We start from the raw sequence: 21,979 nt of genomic DNA on the forward strand, positions 1-21,979 counted from the left end.
TTAAAAAGGAAGTCTCCAAAATGAATATATGTCAACCTAATTTCTGTTTAAATTGCAGAATTTGATGCAGCTGAAGAAATGAAACACCTAAAAGGAAGTTTATCAGATTTTTTTTCTCTTTTAGTTGGCTTACAAATTCCTGAGGTCACGTATTCAAACTGTTTTTGGGTCTGACTAACAGCCTGAAATGGTTTCAACACACAGTGAGGACAAATTTAACAGCCAGCTTGCCAACTTTAGATTAGCTGCAACAGTGCAGTCAGCCTGGGGGTTGTTTAGCCTCTGAATAATTTGCTACAACATGCCACTCAATGTTTTAGGCTTAAAATCTTGCATCAGATTAAATGCACATTTTGGACTGCATAGAGTATACCAATATACGTTACATATTGGTTGCACTGTGCAAAAGTCTTGATTCGACCCTCGTTTGTTTTTATTTTTCTAGGAAAATGAGAAATAGATGCAGGGATTTGTTGGAACCTGTGAAAACAAGCATAAAAATACAGTATATAAGGTAAAAACAGAGTTTGTACAGATGTAATGAGCTTGAAAGTCAAGATTTGCTCTAACCACGTTTATTTTTTAAAGCAGCCTTAACTGGCTTAGGCAAACTTTCTTGTGATTTCTTTAAGTAGTCTTCAGGAATAGTTCTCTAGGCTCATTAAAGGACATTCAAAACTCTTCTTTGAATGTTGGCTGCTTTTTGTTCTCTTGTCTATGAAGACGACCCCACACTGTTTTGATAATTAAGGTCCGGGCTCAGGGAGAGACGCTTTCCAGATAGTATCAATCCCTTATGCTACTTTTGTGCATTCACAATTCCTTCAATTTTGAGAAGATCTCCAACCCCACTGGCTGAAATGCAGCCCCAAAACCCTGACAGAACGTCCACTCACACTCTCTGTTGTTCCTCTCTCCTGACCTTCTCTGCACATATTTAAAATGAATTGAACCAAAAGTTTAAAGTTTGGGTTTATCAGCTCTTTTATCAGAAGGACTTCACTTTCCCTTACTGTTCATCTGCTAATCAGAAATATTACTTCTTCTTTTGTCCTCCAGCTTTTAAGTTTCCAGAATTTTGCAAACCCTGTTGGGATACGCTGGGATACGTTTTTGGGAAATAGCTCTTTCGGAATCACCTTGTTGTTGCCAAAATACTATTGTCTGCCTGCCAAACTGTGGTATTCTTGGTATTTTTGATATATTTGGCAAAAGAAATGGGGACAAATGATGATTAAATCTTTGCAACAGGATGCTAGCAACAAAGCTCAGGGGAGTTTAAAAGTGCTGCTTTGCTAAATTGTCTGTACTGTTTAGACACAGCACTGGTCCATCTCTTGAGTTAGGTGCCTTTTTTTTATGCTTAATTGATTTATGGGTTAGTGTTAAAGAAAAAAATATGGTGTGAAAGAACCAATGTCCAAAGAAAAACCGAAAGACCTTCAGAAAGGTCAGAAAACTGAAATTACAAGGAGGTTTGGCTCCTTGGAAGCAAAATATATATAATACTTGTGTACACTGTAGATTAGTGTAAAAATGTCTTGGATGCCCTGGAACTCAGGTCAACACATTTTTTTTTTAAACACAATGAGATACGATTTTTCAAATGAGGTTTTAGTGACTTCTTGTTTGCACCATCATTGGCTGTTTCAGTGTATGAGGCCCCGGCTCTGCCTGCTTCCTTCCTTCCTCTTTTTCTCTCTACGTTAATAAAGCCGATGCACACAGCACTCTGCTCACTAGGTGTACCTTTCTCTTAATTTTGTTTGCAGTCACACGGCAGCTGATTAACTGCACACAGTCACACTTGGGAAGCAGGGATGAGTCCGTATTTGACACCTTTTGCTCAACTGATGGTTTGCTAGTTGCGTTTTTAACTAATTGTTTTATTAATCCAGTTGCATTTGGGGGACATTAAATGTTTTTACCCAGCCTTTAGTTTGTTGATGCAAAAAATAAGTACTTTAACACAGGAGCCAAGCTGACTCCAGAAAAAAAATAAAATAAAAAAATAAAGCAACTGAATCTGGGATCAAAACACAGCTTCTGTAGCGATAGATACGAGTCTGGCTGCTATTCTGCGTGCTTTCAATGCAAAATGCTGCCAGCCCAAACATGAAATTACCTGCAACCTGTGATGAGTGGAAACTGCAGGCAATTATAATTTATGTTGCCACGGGAGAAGCATTAAAAAAAAGAGGCAGCTGCAGATTTGTGTCATTTGAGAGACGTGTGGAAAGCCTCCACACAGGATCAAAACATCAGATTTGGAAGTGTAAATCCAGCCAAACCTGCCTTGACTGTCGTTTGTTTACTGTGCATACAAATAAAAACAACAAGCATTGTTCATCACCGCCTTTCTCCTGACTCGATTTTCTCCAAATCAAAATCCACAGAAGTAAATATTTCATGTTTTATTACTTGCAAAGAGGGTATTCTCCATGAAGTTGGCATTAGCAAACTGTACATACATAAATAACCATTTTCATATTTAATTTTTTTTTAAACAGATTCAGATGTCTCATCACCGCAGAATAATAATCGCAGTTATTACAAAGCACACTATTTCATGTCACAGCCGTCTACTAAAACTACCAGTGATTGTTTGGCCTTCGTAAAAGCGAGAGACTTTCAAGTGCATGCTCAAACTGAAAGATAAAAAAATAACTGCCTGTACTCAAAGGCATTTCAAACAATGATATACAAATGAGAGCTCATCCTCTTTTTTTTTTTTTCATTTTTGTCCCAGTTGATAAAATACTAAAATTTAAAAAAAAAAAGAAAAAAGTACAAGCCTTGGCTTTTGGAGAAAGAAGTCTGCCATCTTGGCTGGAGGGCATCAGTGCAGTACCTTCAGACAGTGCTCGTGTCAGTGCTTTACGTGCAGGTTTTAGACTTCATTTCCAAATTGACAGGCAGGTCCTTCTGAAACGAGTCATCCTGGGGAAAAATACTTCTGCTGACCTGATTCTGTGCGGTTTTGGTCTTTTTTTTTCCTCAGTCGATGTTCAAACGTGAGTCTGAAACTAATCTCTTCAGACCCAAGGCTGTAAATAATCTGCTACTCTGACGGCAGGCCTGCTCTTAAAATTTACAATATCCCCCCCACTCACAGTGGGGCTTCAGCTTAATCAATGCTAACAATCTAGTAACAGATTGAACACTAAATAAATAGTAGCAGCACTTGATATAATGCACAAAAATGCACAGTCGACTTTGGCTCCCAACATACAGTATATAAATAGTGCTTTGTTTTTCAACGATTTCGCAGGTTTCTCCAGAAACCTTAAAAATAAAATACTTATTTAAGTTAAAACGACATGAATTTTTTCTCTTTTTTCTTTCTGGGGGGGGGGGGGTATCCAGAGTGTTTTTGTTGTTTGTTTGTTTTTTTAAAGGGTTGAGGTGACTCAGGTGAGTGGGTGGGTGTGCAATGTTTTGTGACAGCAGTCTTCATGTCACCTCTGAAATACTTCATAATACATCCCCAGCAAGGGGGAAGAGTTTGTTCCTTTAGGGCACAGGGTGAATAGGAAACATTCACATGAGTCAGTGGAGTCCTTGGCAAAGCAGTAGGTAGATTTAAAAAAAATAAATACAAAAATCAGCTGCTCCTCATATGGGTGGAGGTCCGTTGGTGTAGCGCAGCATGGGATGGAAGGAGCGAGCAAAGTTGTTGGCGTGGTGGCAGCTGTAGTCCTCCTCCGTCATGGGAACCAGACAGGCCAGGCCGATGAGGAGCAGGAGGAGCAAGTGGACGGGGAGCGCTGCCCTGAGGACCCGCAGCAGGAAGGACTTATCCTTTGAGGAGGAGGAGGAAGCTGATGAAGTGACGTCTGAGAGGTCAGAACGGGAGGAAACGCAGCCAGCGGCGCCTGGTGATCTGCTCCGGCTGCAGGAAGACCCAGACAAAAATTAAACACTGCAGAGAGTGGGGCTCAGATCACTAGTTGTTGTTTTTTTTTTTTAAAAAAAATTTGTGCTAAAACTGCTTTATAGTGAAAAATGCTCCGACTTCATGAGACTATGAATTAATGAATAATATTGCAGATTCATTTAAAATGCCTGGAAAGGATCTGAATGGTAGGAAATTGTCTCGTTAAGCTGTTCATCTGTCAAACACTCTACTCGTGTCGATTTTTAGCTTTTAGTTGCTAGCTGAAAGGCTTTTAGAGAAAACAAGACATCGGGGGAACTGTGGCGGGCATTTTTCACTGGTTTTTTACATTTTATAGTTTGTAAATCTGACATTTAGAGCATGAAAACAAAATGATGTTGAACGGAAAAATAAGAAAGGATACAAAAAGAGTCACACTCATGTAGAAATTTGCAAACACACAAAACAGGCACTCACTTGCACGTGTAAGACAGCATTCACAGATAATGGACTGCGTCTCACCGTATCACTGTGTGTATGTGTGTGTGTGTGTGTTTTGCTTTTTTGGGGGGGGGGATTCTGGCTTCAGAGCTCACTATGTGAAAGTTCAATGCCACATATCTTTTCAAACAGAAGCAGGAGAAATGCCAAAAGCCTCTCTGGAGATTTCCACTGACAGAGCAAAAACTCTAAGGGAAGAACAGCATGTTCTTACTGCGACCCGTCATCATGGAGACAGAGGGTCAGACAAGCTGACATCCCAGTTTCATTGACCTCCATCGTACAGTGATGCAGCTGTGAGTAGGCATGTGCACGCTGCGCATGTGTGCTTCAAATTATTTGGCCAGGCAATGCCTTCTCCTCTGCTGAATTTCTACTTGGAAAATCTCAAATGTACAACATAAAGAAACTGTGAGGGGAAAAAGCACATTTAGTTTCTCTACAACCCTCATGGGAAGATTAGTTCAGGAGTTTAGGAGACTATGTGGTGTAAAGGGGGTGGGTTTAAAGAGGTCTGGAAAGGAAACGGAGGAGAAAATGGGAGTTAACGTGGAAGGAAGACCAGGAGTTAATGCATCATATCCTGTTGGAAAACTATGAAGGGAATGAAAGAGGAAGGAAAACAAAAAAGAAAAACAGAGCTAAAGGCATGACCGCTGGGGTGTGGGTGGGTAGGTGGGGACAGTGGGGCTCAGAGAGTGCCATCTAGTGGGCGAGGAGCGTACTACAAAGTCAGAAGAAGCAAAATGTGTGAAGGCAATACTTCATGATGCCATTCAAAAAGCAGCAGGGCAAAGAGAAGCAGTGAAAAAAAACATTTAAAGGAGAAGGGGAGCGGCCTGATGGAGGCGATTCCCCTCTCGTTTAAGAGCCGACAACATGGTCTCGAGAATAAGGGAAGATCATGGAACGCCGGGTTTAAACCTCAAAGCAGCGGATCACAAACGCTGCAATCGAAATAATATGATAAATCTGCCACATCTTTGACGAGGTGATTGTGCCTAACTGAGTTAATAAAAATCATGCTTGTTGGAAAGGTTTGGTTCCACCATCATCCCAAGTTTCTAGAGTCCAGGAGAGAGGTACCTGTGGCGCGGGCTGCTCTCAGGGTGTCCTGGGTGGGCCTGACTACTTTTGCCTCGGGGCTGAACCAGATAATGAGCAGGGAGGGGTAAAAGAAAGAAAACAATGTTTCAGTCAAAGGCAAATAAAGACAAAGCCTCAGATGAGAATAAAAACAACATAAAGAGAGCCATAACATTGCTAGAGAAATCATCATCAATAACCAAAGAGCAGCAGCATAATCAATGACGGTGATTGACTTTTAGAACCAAGAAATCTGGCTTCTCAAAACTAAATCCAGAAAGGTCAAGCCCAAAAAAACCCTCACACGATTAAATGTTTTAGCTGTCATTTACAATAAAAGTTAATATTCAGGTATTTACACATAAATTAAAAATTACAGAAACGAAAAGCCAGGTTTTCTTGTGAGTTTTTTTGCAGATCATTATGATGAGGGGGCAGCAAAAACATCTCAAAAAAAGGGAGGTGGGAGGGGTCAACTACATTTTCTTCCACAAACATGTTAGCAGAGCAAAAGAAACAAGTGGAAGGTAATGTGAGCTCAGCCCTCTCCCTTCTGGACATTATGAAGAGAGACATTACCAATCGTTTGCGGGTCTGGCTGGTCACATCTGAACCAGGTGCTGTAGATCTGCTAACAGGCAATGGCGAGCAATCCTGAAAACACCAAAACAACAACATTCGCTCTGATGTTCAGATCTACAACAAACTAATGCCACTAAAGAACTAATGAGCACTCAGTATCATAGAATAGAATTCAACTTTATTGTCATTCCAAATGTCACAAGTACAAGGCATATTTGCAATAATATATATCTGACCTGCTCTGCATCCATGGCCCCCAGTCTCCTCTCCAGCCCCTCCAGATCTGAGTTGACCTCCCTCTGGAGCAGCCTTAGCCTGTTCCAGATCACGTGAACCTTCTCCTGGGCCTCCAGACACTCGTTGCCCTGAGCCTGGGTCCGCTCTGAGGTCTGGGCCAGACTCTGAGGTTTAATGTTGACCAGCAGCTGAGCTGACAGCTCCTGAAGGGACGACACCTTCTGCTGCGAGTCCAGCAGCTCGCACTTGATTTGCTGCAGAACAATAAAGCGGACAGAGGAGTCACCCACACATTAGGAAGAAATTAAGACCTATTGTGCATCCTCAACTTGTTATTTAAAAAAAAATCAGACAACTTCTAGTTTTCTGTCTCCTCTGACTGTGTTATATAAAAAATTTGGGGGCATCTGCACGAAAGGTGCTACAAGTCTGAACAAATCGACCAAGACACGGAGTCACGTGTGCCCACTTTGTGAAGTAACACTGATCAGTGTAAAAAGGTAAAACAGTCGTATGAAACTCACACCAGGTTAGTCTACTACACACAGAGGCGGTTTTAAGAGAGACATACCATAAGTGTTTTATGATGAGCTCGTAACGTTTCGCGATTTGCTTTTTGGGGGATGGGAACCACCTCGTTCCTCCTGCGGTCAATGTTCTCCAACCATAGCAGCAGACCGTGACTCATCTCATGGAACTCCTGACAAATATAAACAGTTGTTTTTGTTAAGGCTGTCTCTCATGCCCAGTTTCACAAAAGGAGGAAATAAAAGACTTTTCAATAACAAGATAATTGGTATTTATATATTTTTTAATATATTTAATATATGTGTGTGTTATATATTCACTGTACACACAGTGAATATATGTGTGGGGGGGAGTCTTGAATTTGTTGGATAGGTCATTGAAGAAGCGATAGGCTTCCAGGTGAAAAGAGATTGGCAGAACAGGCAGCGGGTCAGAATTGAACCCAGGCTCCTGCAGTTGGCTCTAAGACACGTGGCTCCCTGCTCAACCGCTGTAGCACCGGATATTTTTACTGCTGTAAATTTGTAGAGCTTAAAAGTGGGCTGCCAAAGTTAGTGTGTGCTTTTAATACCTGGCACTGCATCAGTGCCCTCTGCAGCTCCTCCCTCCAGTCCTCCAGTGAGGCGCCGAGCCGGTCCCAGCGCGAATTCATCTCCTTCAGCCTGTCCCTCAGCTCCCACGCCTCCTCAGAGTCGGGCTCTGATTGGAGGAAGTCAGCACTGCTCAGGTTGATGGACAGGACCTCTGCCTTGTGAGCATCCATCCCCTTCTGCAGCTCCTGTATGGAAGAGAGGTGATTAATTATAGAGTGCTGGAGCAATGAGCCAGGCATCAGAGAGAGGAAGCTGAGAAAGATGTATTTATAGCACAGTGACATGCTGCTTTCTAGTAATCGAAAACTAGTGGAAATACCTAAATGTGAGTGTTTGGGGAAGGAGGAAAATGTCAGCATACTGCACTGGAAGTTTGACAGGTGACTAAATAACCGCAGATTTGTTGGACTTTCTGCAACGCTGCACTCTGCATGCACCCACCTTGAGCTTCTTGATTCTCTGCTGGATGGTGTGTATGTCAGTGCTGAGATCGAGGCCTCGCAGTTGGCTGAGTTCAGCCTCCGAGTGACCGAGCCAAGCCCTCAAGGTCTGCAGATCTGAGATCAGCTGCTGCCACTGCTGCAGGTTCTGTTTGTGTTTGTGCTTCTCACTTAGAGACTGAGCCTCGATCAGCTCCCAGCGCTCAATCACACCTGGAGGGAAAACAAATGATGGAACCACAGCCCACACAGTATCTGCAGTGTGTATGTGTGTGTTTGTGTTTACTGACCGGCGCTCTGTGTGTCTGTGTTGGTAGGGTTGGTGAGTCCCGGCATCTCATCCTCATCTTCGGTCAGCTCTCCTTCTGCTCTCTTCACTGCGTCTATGCTGCTGCGACACTCTCCCATCAGACGCATCTGTGAGGAGAACATGAGCCACATGGCATTTACTGCATTTACATCACGCTTTAAAAACCTTTGTTTAAGAATAAGAAGAGAATTAGGGATAAAAATCCTGCATGTAGCAAGATGCAATCCATTTTAAAGTAACACTGATCATGATTAACTATTACATCACTACTGGACTTTAGTTGGGTTTTTTAGGGCATTTAATCTATCATTAAGATCCAAATGTATGATCTAAACCTTCATATGACAATGTTATAGTTTTTACCACTCATTGTTTGTGTCAGTCTAGTGGTTAAACTATTTCCCTAATGTGCAGAAGATCCCTGCTTTGAGAGCAGAAGGGAACACAAATCCCTGGGAGGCTTTGTGTCAGTGCAAAAGTCTGCACACCCATCTGCTGCTGTGACCCCCTTTAAACAAGGGAGCAGCTGAAAGAAGCTACTACTGCTGCTATTCATCATTGTGTGGATGCTTTAAGCATCCACACTATTGAGTTCCTGTTTCTCTTTATTCTTTATTGTGTGGATGCTTAAAGCATCCACACTATTGAGTTCCTGTTTCTCTTTATTCTTTATTATTGTGTGGATGCTTTAAGCATCCACACTATTGAGTTCCTGTTTCTCTTTATTCTTTATTGTGTGGATGCTTTAAGCATCCACACTATTGAGTTCCTGTTTCTCTTTATTCTTTATTATTATTATTATTCAAGTTGCTTCCGTACACTTTTCGCCGTTTAACTACTTCCACAATTTTCAGCCGATTTTCACCGTTCAAATTTTAAACTATTCTGCTATTTTTGCTCTTTCCTGCTACGATTTTTGCTATTTTTAACTATTATACTTTTTAAAATATTAAGCTTTTTTCCTTTAATTTGTCCCATTGAAATGAATGGGAAACTTCTGCAATTCTGCTAAATTTTGCTTGTTTTTGAAACTTAACTACTTCCTCATATTTTCACCTAGAACAACCATTCAAACTTTAAAATGTTCACAAATTATTGGGCTATTCAGGTATGATTCAGCTTTTTCAAATCTTTTACTGTTTTACTTTTATGCCTCTTAAAGTTTTGAGTTGCAAAATTGTGATTTTTCACAAAATACATGTGTTGTTATGGTTGCTATGCTCTTGGCTTCCAGTGTGCCACTGAAGGTTTTGCAATTTTCACTTCATGTCCGAACAACTTCCTGCTACTTGCTCAATTTTCACTCAACTTCCACAAATTATACATCAAAACGTAGGTATTTTTGCTGGCTTTCAGAAAATGTCACCATCATTGTTGTGGGATTTATAGAATTTTGGCAAATCTCCTCAGACTAACACAAGGTCAGAAAACTCTCCATATAAAGTCAATGGAGAGTTTGTTCAAAATCACCGCTGCATTTCTGTAATGAGAGGCATATTCGAATCGTCATATCTCCTTAACGAAGCAAAGTTAAGACATGAGGCTTGTCCCGGTATATCTTCAGACACTCGTGACGCTCACAATTCAAGAATTATTTTCTCACCTATTACCGTTCTGAAATGAGTTGGACTTGTTTGAGGGTAGGAAATTTGTCCTTCGCTCAGATTTCTTCAGATTTCAAACTGTGGAAATGAACCACTTTTTTCTCTCGTCATAACTTTTCGTTGGATTTCCACAGAGACCTGAAAATTTCCATGATTGTTCACCAAACCCTGCTGTCTCTTACGGTGAAAGAATGATATCGATACTCCAAATAGATTTAGAGTTAGAAAGTGTTGTTTGAAGGCGAGTCAAGGCAGTTTTTGCTTCGCTCTACTCAGTTATGGTGCATTAGAAGTCAAATATCTTTAATAATTCACATTTTAATGATAAATTGTCAACACTGGAAGATTCCCCCATCTCTTCTGAACAAAACGGTGTAAGAATGACCGCTCTAGCCCCTACGGTTAGGAAATTATTTTCATTTGTTTGAGGGGAGTCCTCACTATGAGAAATAGGCTGCAATAATCCTGTGCCTCTCTGTGCTGCGTGTGTAAAAAGAGGCACATGTTTTGGCGGGAAAAAGTACACAGGCTCTCTGATTGGTGGATTCAAATTCAGCAGCTCCCAGGCTGACCTAGAAACTTACTTCTCTCTCCCTGTGCATTTTTTTGCTGATTTTTTCATTTAACAAGTATATTTGAGGGACCCTCAGCATGTTCAGCATTTTTTCAGCTGTCCATTTTGCTTTTCCAATTTTTCTGTTTAACTTATTACTATTGTGCTAAATAATACTATTTCTGCTATTTTATAAGATTTGTGCCTAATATAGTATTTCTGCTAAATTACAATATTTCTGCTTTTTATACTATTTGTGCTAAAACATAGTATTTCTACTAAATGTAGTATTTCTGCTTTTTATGGGATTTGTGCCTAATATAGTATTTCTGCTTTTTATAGGATTTTTGCTCAAACATAGTATTTCTGCTAAATATAGTGTTTATGCTTAATCATCCTATTTCTGCTTTTCATAGGATTTATGCCTAATATAGTATTTCTGCTAAATTATAGTATTTCTGCTTTTTATAGGATTTGTGCCTAACATAGTATTTCTGCTAAATTATAGTATTTCTGCTTTTTATACTATTTGTTCTAAATTATAGTATTTCTGCTTTTTATAGGATTTGTGCTTAATATAGTATTTCTGCTAAATTATAGTATTTCTGCTTTTTATAGTATTTGTGCTAAAACATAGTATTTCTACTAAATGTAGTATTTATGCTTAATCATAGTATTTCTATATATTTCTGCCAGGTCCCCAGGCAGCCAATCCTCTGTGAGGACTGAGACATTCAAATTTTCAAATCAGGGCCTGCACGGCTTCCCAGCCAATCATATATGTGTCCTGAGGCATTCAAATTTGCATATTGGGGCCTTCATGGCTTCTAAGCCAGCCAATCATATCTGAGGGCTGAGGAATTCAAATCCACAAATCAGGGCCTGCACAGCTTCCCAGCCAGCCAATCATGTATGTGGGCTCCAGGTATTCAAATTTGCATATTGGGGAATTCGTGGCTTCTAAGTCAACAAGTCATCCATGTCATATATCTCTAAAAATTCATATTTTAATGATAAATTGTCAACACTTGAAGATTCCCCCATCTCTTCTGAACAAAACGGTGTAAGAATGACCGCTCTAGCCCCTATGGTTAGGAAATTATGGTCATTTGTTTGAGGGGAATCCTCACTATGTGAAATAAACTGAAAGAAGCAGGTCTATGTCTCTGTGCTGCGTGTGTAAAAAGATGCACCTGTTTTGGCGGGAAAACGTAAACAGCCTCTCTGATTGGTGGATTCAAATTCAGCAGCTCCCAGGCTGACCTAGAAACTTAGTCCTCTCTCCCTGTGTGTGTGTGTGTGTGTGTGTGTGTTTAGTGGGAGAGAGAGGACCCTGCCCTTATTTGATAGCATGTCATTGTAGGATTTAAATTGAACATAGTTAGACTGGTTGACTGGATTAGAGCCTGTGTTTGTGTGTCCCTCTGTGCATTTGTGTTTCAATAAGTTATTACTATTCTGCTAAATCATAGTATTTCTGGTACTTTTTGGTACTTGTGCTAAATACAGTATTTCTGCTAAATCATACTATTTCTGCTTTTCATAGGATTTATGCCTAATATAGTATTTCTGCTAAATTATAGTATTTCTGCTATTTTATAGGATTTGTGCCTAACATAGTATTTCTGCTAAATTATAGTATTTCTGCTTTTTATAGGATTTGTGCTTAATATAGTATTTCTGCTAAATTATAGTTTTTCTTCTTTTTATAGTATTTGTGCTAAAACATAGTATTTCTACTAAATGTAGTATTTATGCTTAATAATAGTATTTCTATATATTTCTGCCAGGTCCCCAGGCAGCCAATCCTCTGTGAGGACTGAGACATTCAAATTTTCAAATCAGGGCCTGCACAGTTTCCCAGCCAATCAAATAAGTGTCCTGAGGCATTCAAATTTGCATATTGGGGCCTTCGTGGCTTCTAAGCCAGCCAATCATATCTGAGGGCTGAGGAATTCAAATCCACAAATCAGGGCCTGCACGGCTTCCCAGCCAGCCAATCACATATGTGGTCTCAGGCATTCAAATTTGCATATTTGGGGAATTCGTGGCTTCTAAGTCAACAAGTCATCCATGTCATATATCTCTAAAAATTCATATTTTAATATTAAATTGTCAACACTTGAAGATTCCCCCATCTCTTCTGAACAAAACGGTGTAAGAATGACCGTTCTAGCCCCTACGGTTAGGAAATTACGGTCATTTGTTTGAGGGGAGTCCTAACTATGAGAAATAGGCTGCAATAATCCTGTGCCTCTCTCTGCTGCGTGTGTAAAAAGATGCACCTGTTTTGGCGGGAAAAAGTACACAGGCTCTCTGATTGGTGGATTCAAATTCAGCAGCTCCCAGGCTGACCTAGAAACTTACTTCTCTCTCCCTGTGTGTGTGTGTGTGTGTGTGTGTGTGTGTGTGTGTGTGTGTGTGTGTGTGTGTGTGTGTGTGTGTGTGTGTGTGTGACAGAGAGAGAGAGAGAGAGAGAGAGAGAGAAAGGCTTTTAATGGGATGATCTCATTCTAAGATTTAAATTCAATATATTTAGACTGGTTGACTGAATTGGATCTTGTGTGTGGGTCTCTCTGTGCATGTGTGTTTCCTCATGTGTACATATTTGTGATTGTGTGGCTGTAATAAATTTTTTTGCAGATTTTTGTCATTTAACAAGTATATTTGAGGGACCCTCAGCATGTTCAGCATTTTTTCAGCTGTCCATTTTGCTTTTCCAATTTTTCTGTTTAACTTATTACTATTGTGCTAAATCATACTATTTCTGCTATTTTATAAGATTTGTGCTTAATATACTATTTCTGCTTTTATAGGATTTGTGCTTAATATAGTATTTCTGCTAAATGTAGTATTTATGCTTAATCATACTATTTCTGCTTTTCATAGTATTTGTGCTTAATATAGTATTTCTGCTAAATTTAGTATTTCTGATTAATTATAGTTTTTCTACTAAATCATAGTACAGTATTTCTGCTTTTTATGGGATTTGTGCTAAAACAAAGTATTTCTACTAAATGTAGTATTTGTGCTTAATCATACCATTTCTGCTTTTTATAGGATTTGTGCTTAATATAGTATTTCTGCTAAATTATAGTATTTCTGCCAAATTATAATATTTGTGCTAAAACATAGTCTCAATTTAAAATTACAATATTCATAGTTCATCACAGTGTCTCTGGTAAATCACAATATTTCTGCTCTGTTGTACTATTTTTCTAAATCATAGTGTTTCTGTAATGTTTAAGTATTTTTGGCTAAATATATTCTTTCTGTTATCTTATACTATTTCTCCTAAATTCTTGTATTTTTGAGAAGTTATCATGTTTCTGGTAAGTTACAATATTTCTGCTAAATTCTGCTATGCTATTGTATTTCTGCCAAGTATTATGTTTCCTCTAAGATATTGCAGTTCTGCTAAGTTATTCCATTTTAGCAAACTTCTTTTGCTTCTGCAAAGTTTTTACAATTTCTGCAACTTTTCAGCTTTTTCAGCTACTTTTTGCATACAGCTTCAGCTTTAAGCATCCACACTGCATTTTCGCAGGAAATGCAAATTTTTCTAGTTATTATTGTGTGGATGCTTTAAGCATCCACACTATTGAGTTCCTGTTTCTCTTTATTGTGTGGATGCTTTAAGCATCCACACTATTGAGTTCCTGTTTCTCTTTATTCTTTATTATTATTCTTCAAGTTGCTTCCGTACACTTTTCGCCGTAGAACTACTTCCACAATTTTCAGCCGATTTTCACCGTTCAAATTTTAAACTATTCTGCTATTTTTGCTCTTTCCGGCTATGACTTTTGCTATTTTTTGCTATTATACTTTTTAAAATATTAAGCTTTTTTCCTTTAATTTGTCCCATTGAAATGAATGGGAAACTTCAGCAATTCTGCTAAAATTTGCTTGTTTTTGAAACTTAACTACTTCCTCATACTTTCACCTAGAACAACCATTCAAATTTTAAAATGTTCACAAATTATTGGGCTATTCAGGTATGATTCAGCTTTTTCAAATCTTCTACTGTTTTACTTTTATGCCTCTTAAAGTTTTGAGTTGCAAAATTGTGATTTTTCACAAAATACATGTGTTGTTATGGTTGCTATGCTCTTGGCTTCCAGTGTGCCACTGAAGGTTTTGCAATTTTCACTTCATGTCCGAACAACTTCCTGCTACTTGCTCAATTTTCACTCAACTTCCACAAATTATACATCAAAACGTAGGTATTTTTGCTGGCTTTCAGAAAATGTCACCATCATTGTTGTGGGATTTATAGAATTTTGGCAAATCTCCTCAGACTAACACAAGGTCAGAAAACTCTCCATATAAAGTCAATGGAGAGTTTGTTCAAAATCACCGCTGCATTTCTGTAATGAGAGGCATATTCGAATCGTCATATCTCCTTAACGAAGCAAAGTTAAGACATGAGGCTTGTCCCGGTATATCTTCAGACACTCGTGACGCTCACAATTCAAGAATTATTTTCTCACCTATTACCGTTCTGAAATGAGTTGGACTTGTTTGAGGGTAGGAAATTTGTCCTTCGCTCAGATTTCTTCAGATTTCAAACTGTGGAAATGAACCACTTTTTTCTCTCGTCATAACTTTTTGTTGGATTTCCACAGAGACCTGAAAATTTCCATGATTGTTCACCAAAGCCTGCTGTCTCTTACGGTGAAAGAATGATATCGATACTCCAAATAGATTTAGAGTTAGAAAGCGTTGTTTGAGGGCAAGTCAAGGCAGTTTTTGCTTCGCTCTACTCAGTTATGGTGCATTAGAAGTCAAATATCTTTAATAATTCATATTTTAATGATAAATTGTAAACACTGGAAGATTCCCCCATCTCTTCTGAACAAAACGGTGTAAGAATGACCGCTCTAGCCCCTACGGTTAGGAAATTATTTTCATTTGTTTGAGGGGAGTCCTCACTATGAGAAATAGGCTGCAATAATCCTGTGCCTCTCTGTGCTGCGTGTGTAAAAAGAGGCACATGTTTTGGCGGGAAAAAGTACACAGGCTCTCTGATTGGTGGATTCAAATTCAGCAGCTCCCAGGCTGACCTAGAAACTTACTTCTCTCTCCCTGTGCATTTTTTTGCTGATTTTTTCATTTAACAAGTATATTTGAGGGACCCTCAGCATGTTCAGCATTTTTTCAGCTGTCCATTTTGCTTTTCCAATTTTTCTGTTTAACTTATTACTATTGTGCTAAATAATACTATTTCTGCTATTTTATAAGATTTGTGCCTAATATAGTATTTCTGCTAAATTACAATATTTCTGCTTTTTATACTATTTGTGCTAAAACATAGTATTTCTACTAAATGTAGTATTTATGCTTAATCATACTATTTCTGCTTTTTATGGAATTTGTGCCTAATATAGTATTTCTGCTTTTTATAGGATTTTTGCTCAAACATAGTATTTCTACTAAATGTAGTGTTTATGCTTAATCATCCTATTTCTGCTTTTTATAGGATTTGTGCTTAATATAGTATTTCTGCTAAATTATAGTATTTCTGCTTTTTATAGTATTTGTGCTAAAACATAGTATTTCTACTAAATGTAGTATTTATGCTTAATCATAGTATTTCTATATATTTCTGCCAGGTCCCCAGGCAGCCAATCCTCTGTGAGGACTGAGAAATTCAAATTTTCAAATCAGGGCCTGCACGGCTTCCCAGCCAATCATATATGTGTCCTGAGGCATTCAAATTTGCATATTGGGGCCTTCATGGCTTCTAAGCCAGCCAATCATATCTGAGGGCTGAGGAATTCAAATCCACAAATCAGGGCCTGCACAGCTTCCCAGGCAGCCAATCATGTATGTGGGCTCCAGGTATTCAAATTTGCATATTGGGGAATTCGTGGCTTCTAAGTCAACAAGTCATCCATGTCATATATCTCTAAAAATTCATATTTTAATGATAAATTGTCAACACTTGAAGATTCCCCCATCTCTTCTGAACAAAACGGTGTAAGAATGACCGCTCTAGCCCCTATGGTTAGGAAATTATGGTCATTTGTTTGAGGGGAATCCTCACTATGTGAAATAAACTGAAAGAAGCAGGTCTATGTCTCTGTGCTGCGTGTGTAAAAAGAGGCACCTGTTTTGGCGGGAAAACGTAAACAGCCTCTCTGATTGGTGGATTCAAATTCAGCAGCTCCCAGGCTGACCTAGAAACTTAGTCCTCTCTCCCTGTGTGTGTGTGTGTGTGTGTGTGTGTGTGTGTGTGTTTAGTGGGAGAGAGAGGACCCTGCCCTTATTTGACAGCATGTCATTGTAGGATTTAAATTGAACATAGTTAGACTGGTTGACTGGATTAGAGCCTGTGTTTGTGTGTCCCTCTGTGCATTTGTGTTTCAATAAGTTATTACTATTCTGCTAAATCATAGTATTTCTGGTACTTTTCGGTACTTGTGCTAAATACAGTATTTCTGCTAAATCATACTATTTCTGCTTTTCATAGGATTTGTGCTTAATATAGTATTTCTGCTAAATTATAGTTTTTCTTCTTTTTATAATATTTGTGCTAAAACATAGTATTTCTACTAAATGTAGTATTTATGCTTAATAATAGTATTTCTATATATTTCTGCCAGGTCCCCAGGCAGCCAATCCTCTGTGAGGACTGAGACATTCAAATTTTCAAATCAGGGCCTGCACAGTTTCCCAGCCAATCAAATAAGTGTCCTGAGGCATTCAAATTTGCATATTGGGGCCTTCGTGGCTTCTAAGCCAGCCAATCATATCTGAGGGCTGAGGAATTCAAATCCACAAATCAGGGCCTGCACGGCTTCCCAGCCAGCCAATCACATATGTGGTCTCAGGCATTCAAATTTGCATATTGGGGAATTCGTGGCTTCTAAGTCAACAAGTCATCCATGTCATATATCTCTAAAAATTCATATTTTAATATTAAATTGTCAACACTTGAAGATTCCCCCATCTCTTCTGAACAAAACGGTGTAAGAATGACCGTTCTAGCCCCTACGGTTAGGAAATTACGGTCATTTGTTTGAGGGGAGTCGTCACTATGAGAAATAGACTGCAAAAATCCTGTGTCTCTCTGTGCTGCTGCGTGTGTAAACAGATGCACCTGTTTTGGTGGGGAAAAGTGCACAGCCTCTCTGATTGGTGGATTCAAATTCACCAGCTCCCAGGCTGACCTAGAAACTTACTTCTCTCTCCCTGTGTGTGTGTGTGTGTGTGTGTGTGTGTGTGTGTGTGTGTGTGTGTGTGTGTGTGTGTGTGTGTGTGTTTGTGTGTGTTTGTGTTTGTGTGTGTGTGTGACAGAGAGAGAGAGAAAGCCTTTTAATGGGATGATCCCATTGTAAGATTCAAATTCAATATATTTAGACTGGTTGACTGAATTGGATCTTGTGTGTGTGTCTCTCTGTGCATGTGTGTTTCCTCATGTGTACATATTTGTAATTGTGTGGCAGTCATAAATTTTTTTGCTGATTTTTGTCATTTAACAAGTATATTTGAGGGAACCTCAGCATGTTCAGCATTTTTTCAGCTGTCCATTTTGCTTTTCCAATTTTTCTTTTTAACTTATTACTATTGTGCTAAATCACACTATTTCTGCTATTTTATAAGATTTGTGCTTAATCATACTATTTCTGCTTTTATAGGATTTGTGCTTAATATAGTATTTCTGCTTTTCATAGGATTTGTGCTAAAACAAAGTATTTCTACCAAATGTAGTATTTATGCTTAATCATACCATTTCTGCTTTTTATAGGATTTGTGCTTAATATAGTATTTCTGCTAAATTATAGTATTTCTGCCAAGTATTATATTTCCTCTAAGATATTGCAGTTCTGCTAAGTTATTCCATTTTAGCAAAGTTCTTTTGCTTCTGCAAAGTTTTTACAATTTCTGCAACTTTTCAGCTTTTTCAGCTACTTTTTGCATACAGCTTCAGCTTTAAGCATCCACACTGCATTTTCGCAGGAAATGCAAATTTTTCTAGTTCTTTATTATTATTCTTCAAGTTGCTTCCGTACACTTTTCGCCGTAGAACTACTTCCACAATTTTCAGCCGATTTTCACCGTTCAAATTTTAAACTATTCTGCTATTTTTGCTCTTTCCGGCTATGACTTTTGCTATTTTTTGCTATTATACTTTTTAAAATATTAAGCTTTTTTCCTTTAATTTGTCCCATTGAAATGAATGGGAAACTTCAGCAATTCTGCTAAAATTTGCTTGTTTTTGAAACTTAACTACTTCCTCATACTTTCACCTAGAACAACCATTCAAATTTTAAAATGTTCACAAATTATTGGGCTATTCAGGTATGATTCAGCTTTTTCAAATCTTTTACTGTTTTACTTTTATGCCTCTTAAAGTTTTGAGTTGCAAAATTGTGATTTTTCACAAAATACATGTGTTGTTATGGTTGCTATGCTCTTGGCTTCCAGTGTGCCACTGAAGGTTTTGCAATTTTCACTTCATGTCCGAACAACTTCCTGCTACTTGCTCAATTTTCACTCAACTTCCACAAATTATACATCAAAACGTAGGTATTTTTGCTGGCTTTCAGAAAATGTCACCATCATTGTTGTGGGATTTATAGAATTTTGGCAAATCTCCTCAGACTAACACAAGGTCAGAAAACTCTCCATATAAAGTCAATGGAGAGTTTGTTCAAAATCACCGCTGCATTTCTGTAATGAGAGGCATATTCGAATCGTCATATCTCCTTAACGAAGCAAAGTTAAGACATGAGGCTTGTCCCGGTATATCTTCAGACACTCGTGACGCTCACAATTCAAGAATTATTTTCTCACCTATTACCGTTCTGAAATGAGTTGGACTTGTTTGAGGGTAGGAAATTTGTCCTTCGCTCAGATTTCTTCAGATTTCAAACTGTGGAAATGAACCACTTTTTTCTCTCGTCATAACTTTTTGTTGGATTTCCACAGAGACCTGAAAATTTCCATGATTGTTCACCAAAGCCTGCTGTCTCTTACGGTGAAAGAATGATATCGATACTCCAAATAGATTTCGAGTTAGAAAGCGTTGTTTGAGGGCAAGTCAAGGCAGTTTTTGCTTCGCTCTACTCAGTTATGGTGCATTAGAAGTCAAATATCTTTAATAATTCATATTTTAATGATAAATTGTAAACACTGGAAGATTCCCCCATCTCTTCTGAACAAAACGGTGTAAGAATGACCGCTCTAGCCCCTACGGTTAGGAAATTATGTTCATTTGTTTGAGGGGAGTCCTCACTATGAGAAATAGGCTGCAATAATCCTGTGCCTCTCTGTGCTGCGTGTGTAAAAAGAGGCACATGTTTTGGCGGGAAAAAGTACACAGGCTCTCTGATTGGTGGATTCAAATTCAGCAGCTCCCAGGCTGACCTAGAAACTTACTTCTCTCTCCCTGTGCATTTTTTTGCTGATTTTTTCATTTAACAAGTATATTTGAGGGACCCTCAGCATGTTCAGCATTTTTTCAGCTGTCCATTTTGCTTTTCCAATTTTTCTGTTTAACTTATTACTATTGTGCTAAATAATACTATTTCTGCTATTTTATAAGATTTGTGCCTAATATAGTATTTCTGCTAAATTACAATATTTCTGCTTTTTATACTATTTGTGCTAAAACATAGTATTTCTACTAAATGTAGTATTTATGCTTAATCATACTATTTCTGCTTTTTATGGGATTTGTGCCTAATATAGTATTTCTGCTTTTTATAGGATTTTTGCTCAAACATAGTATTTCTACTAAATGTAGTGTTTATGCTTAATCATCCTATTTCTGCTTTTTATAGGATTTGTGCTTAATATAGTATTTCTGCTAAATTATAGTATTTCTGCTTTTTATAGTATTTGTGCTAAAACATAGTATTTCTACTAAATGTAGTATTTATGCTTAATCATAGTATTTCTATATATTTCTGCCAGGTCCCCAGGCAGCCAATCCTCTGTGAGGACTGAGAAATTCAAATTTTCAAATCAGGGCCTGCACGGCTTCCCAGCCAATCATATATGTGTCCTGAGGCATTCAAATTTGCATATTGGGGCCTTCATGGCTTCTAAGCCAGCCAATCATATCTGAGGGCTGAGGAATTCAAATCCACAAATCAGGGCCTGCACAGCTTCCCAGCCAGCCAATCATGTATGTGGGCTCCAGGTATTCAAATTTGCATATTGGGGAATTCGTGGCTTCTAAGTCAACAAGTCATCCATGTCATATATCTCTAAAAATTCATATTTTAATGATAAATTGTCAACACTTGAAGATTCCCCCATCTCTTCTGAACAAAACGGTGTAAGAATGACCGCTCTAGCCCCTATGGTTAGGAAATTATGGTCATTTGTTTGAGGGGAATCCTCACTATGTGAAATAAACTGAAAGAAGCAGGTCTATGTCTCTGTGCTGCGTGTGTAAAAAGATGCACCTGTTTTGGCGGGAAAACGTAAACAGCCTCTCTGATTGGTGGATTCAAATTCAGCAGCTCCCAGGCTGACCTAGAAACTTAGTCCTCTCTCCCTGTGTGTGTGTGTGTGTGTGTGTGTGTGTGTGTGTGTGTGTGTGTGTGTGTGTTTAGTGGGAGAGAGAGGACCCTGCCCTTATTTGACAGCATGTCATTGTAGGATTTAAATTGAACATAGTTAGACTGGTTGACTGGATTAGAGCCTGTGTTTGTGTGTCCCTCTGTGCATTTGTGTTTCAATAAGTTATTACTATTCTGCTAAATCATAGTATTTCTGGTACTTTTCGGTACTTGTGCTAAATACAGTATTTCTGCTAAATTATAGTATTTCTGCTTTATTATACTATTTGTGCTAAAACATAGTATTTCTACTAAATGTAGTATTTATGCTTTTTTATACTATTTGTGCTAAATTATAAATATTTCTGCTTTTTATACTATTTGTGCTAAATTATAATATTTCTGCTTTTTATAGTATTTGTGCTAAAACATAGTATTTCTACTAAATGTAGTATTTATGCTTAATCATAGTATTTCTATATATTTCTGCCAGGTCCCCAGGCAGCCAATCCTCTGTGAGGACTGAGAAATTCAAATTTTCAAATCAGGGCCTGCACGGCTTCCCAGCCAATCAATAATGTGTCCTGAGGCATTCAAATTTGCATATTGGGGGCCTTCATGGCTTCTAAGCCAGCCAATCATATCTGAGGGCTGAGGAATTCAAATCCACAAATCAGGGCCTGCACAGCTTCCCAGCCAGCCAATCATGTATGTGGTCTCAGGCATTCAAATTTGCATATTGGGGAATTCGTGGCTTCTAAGTCAACAAGTCATCCATGTCATATATCTCTAAAAATTCATATTTTAATATTAAATTGTCAACACTTGAAGATTCCCCCATCTCTTCTGAACAAAACGGTGTAAGAATGACCGTTCTAGCCCCTACGGTTAGGAAATTACGGTCATTTGTTTGAGGGGAGTCGTCACTATGAGAAATAGACTGCAAAAATCCTGTGTCTCTCTGTGCTGCTGCGTGTGTAAACAGATGCACCTGTTTTGGTGGGGAAAAGTGCACAGCCTCTCTGATTGGTGGATTCAAATTCACCAGCTCCCAGGCTGACCTAGAAACTTACTTCTCTCTCCCTGTGTGTGTGTGTGTGTGTGTGTGTGTGTGTGTGTGTGTGTGTGTGTGTGTGTGTGTGTGTGTGTGACAG

General features: G+C 38.6%; 1 protein-coding gene across 8 annotated transcripts in view; it reads right to left on the minus strand.

The window, feature by feature from the left end:
• Positions 1 to 2,655: 2,655 nt before the first annotated feature.
• syne1a (spectrin repeat containing, nuclear envelope 1a) overlaps positions 2,656 to 21,979 on the minus strand; it is a 150,867-nt gene continuing 131,543 nt past the window's right edge. For all 8 annotated transcript variants that reach the window (XM_026193859.1, XM_026193861.1, XM_026193860.1 and 5 more), the window contains 8 exons: positions 8,135 to 8,261; positions 7,846 to 8,057; positions 7,383 to 7,589; positions 6,855 to 6,983; positions 6,283 to 6,537; positions 6,044 to 6,118; positions 5,465 to 5,523; positions 2,656 to 3,892 (listed from right to left, as the gene is read on the minus strand). In XM_026193859.1, the coding sequence (XP_026049644.1) occupies positions 3,616 to 3,892; positions 5,465 to 5,523; positions 6,044 to 6,118; positions 6,283 to 6,537; positions 6,855 to 6,983; positions 7,383 to 7,589; positions 7,846 to 8,057; positions 8,135 to 8,261 (1,341 nt within the window). In that variant the 3' untranslated portion in view covers positions 2,656 to 3,615. The remainder of the gene's footprint in view (positions 3,893 to 5,464; positions 5,524 to 6,043; positions 6,119 to 6,282; positions 6,538 to 6,854; positions 6,984 to 7,382; positions 7,590 to 7,845; positions 8,058 to 8,134; positions 8,262 to 21,979) is intronic.

This window comes from Astatotilapia calliptera, chromosome 15, assembly GCF_900246225.1.
Source record: "Astatotilapia calliptera chromosome 15, fAstCal1.2, whole genome shotgun sequence".
Lineage (NCBI taxonomy): Eukaryota > Metazoa > Chordata > Actinopteri > Cichliformes > Cichlidae > Astatotilapia > Astatotilapia calliptera.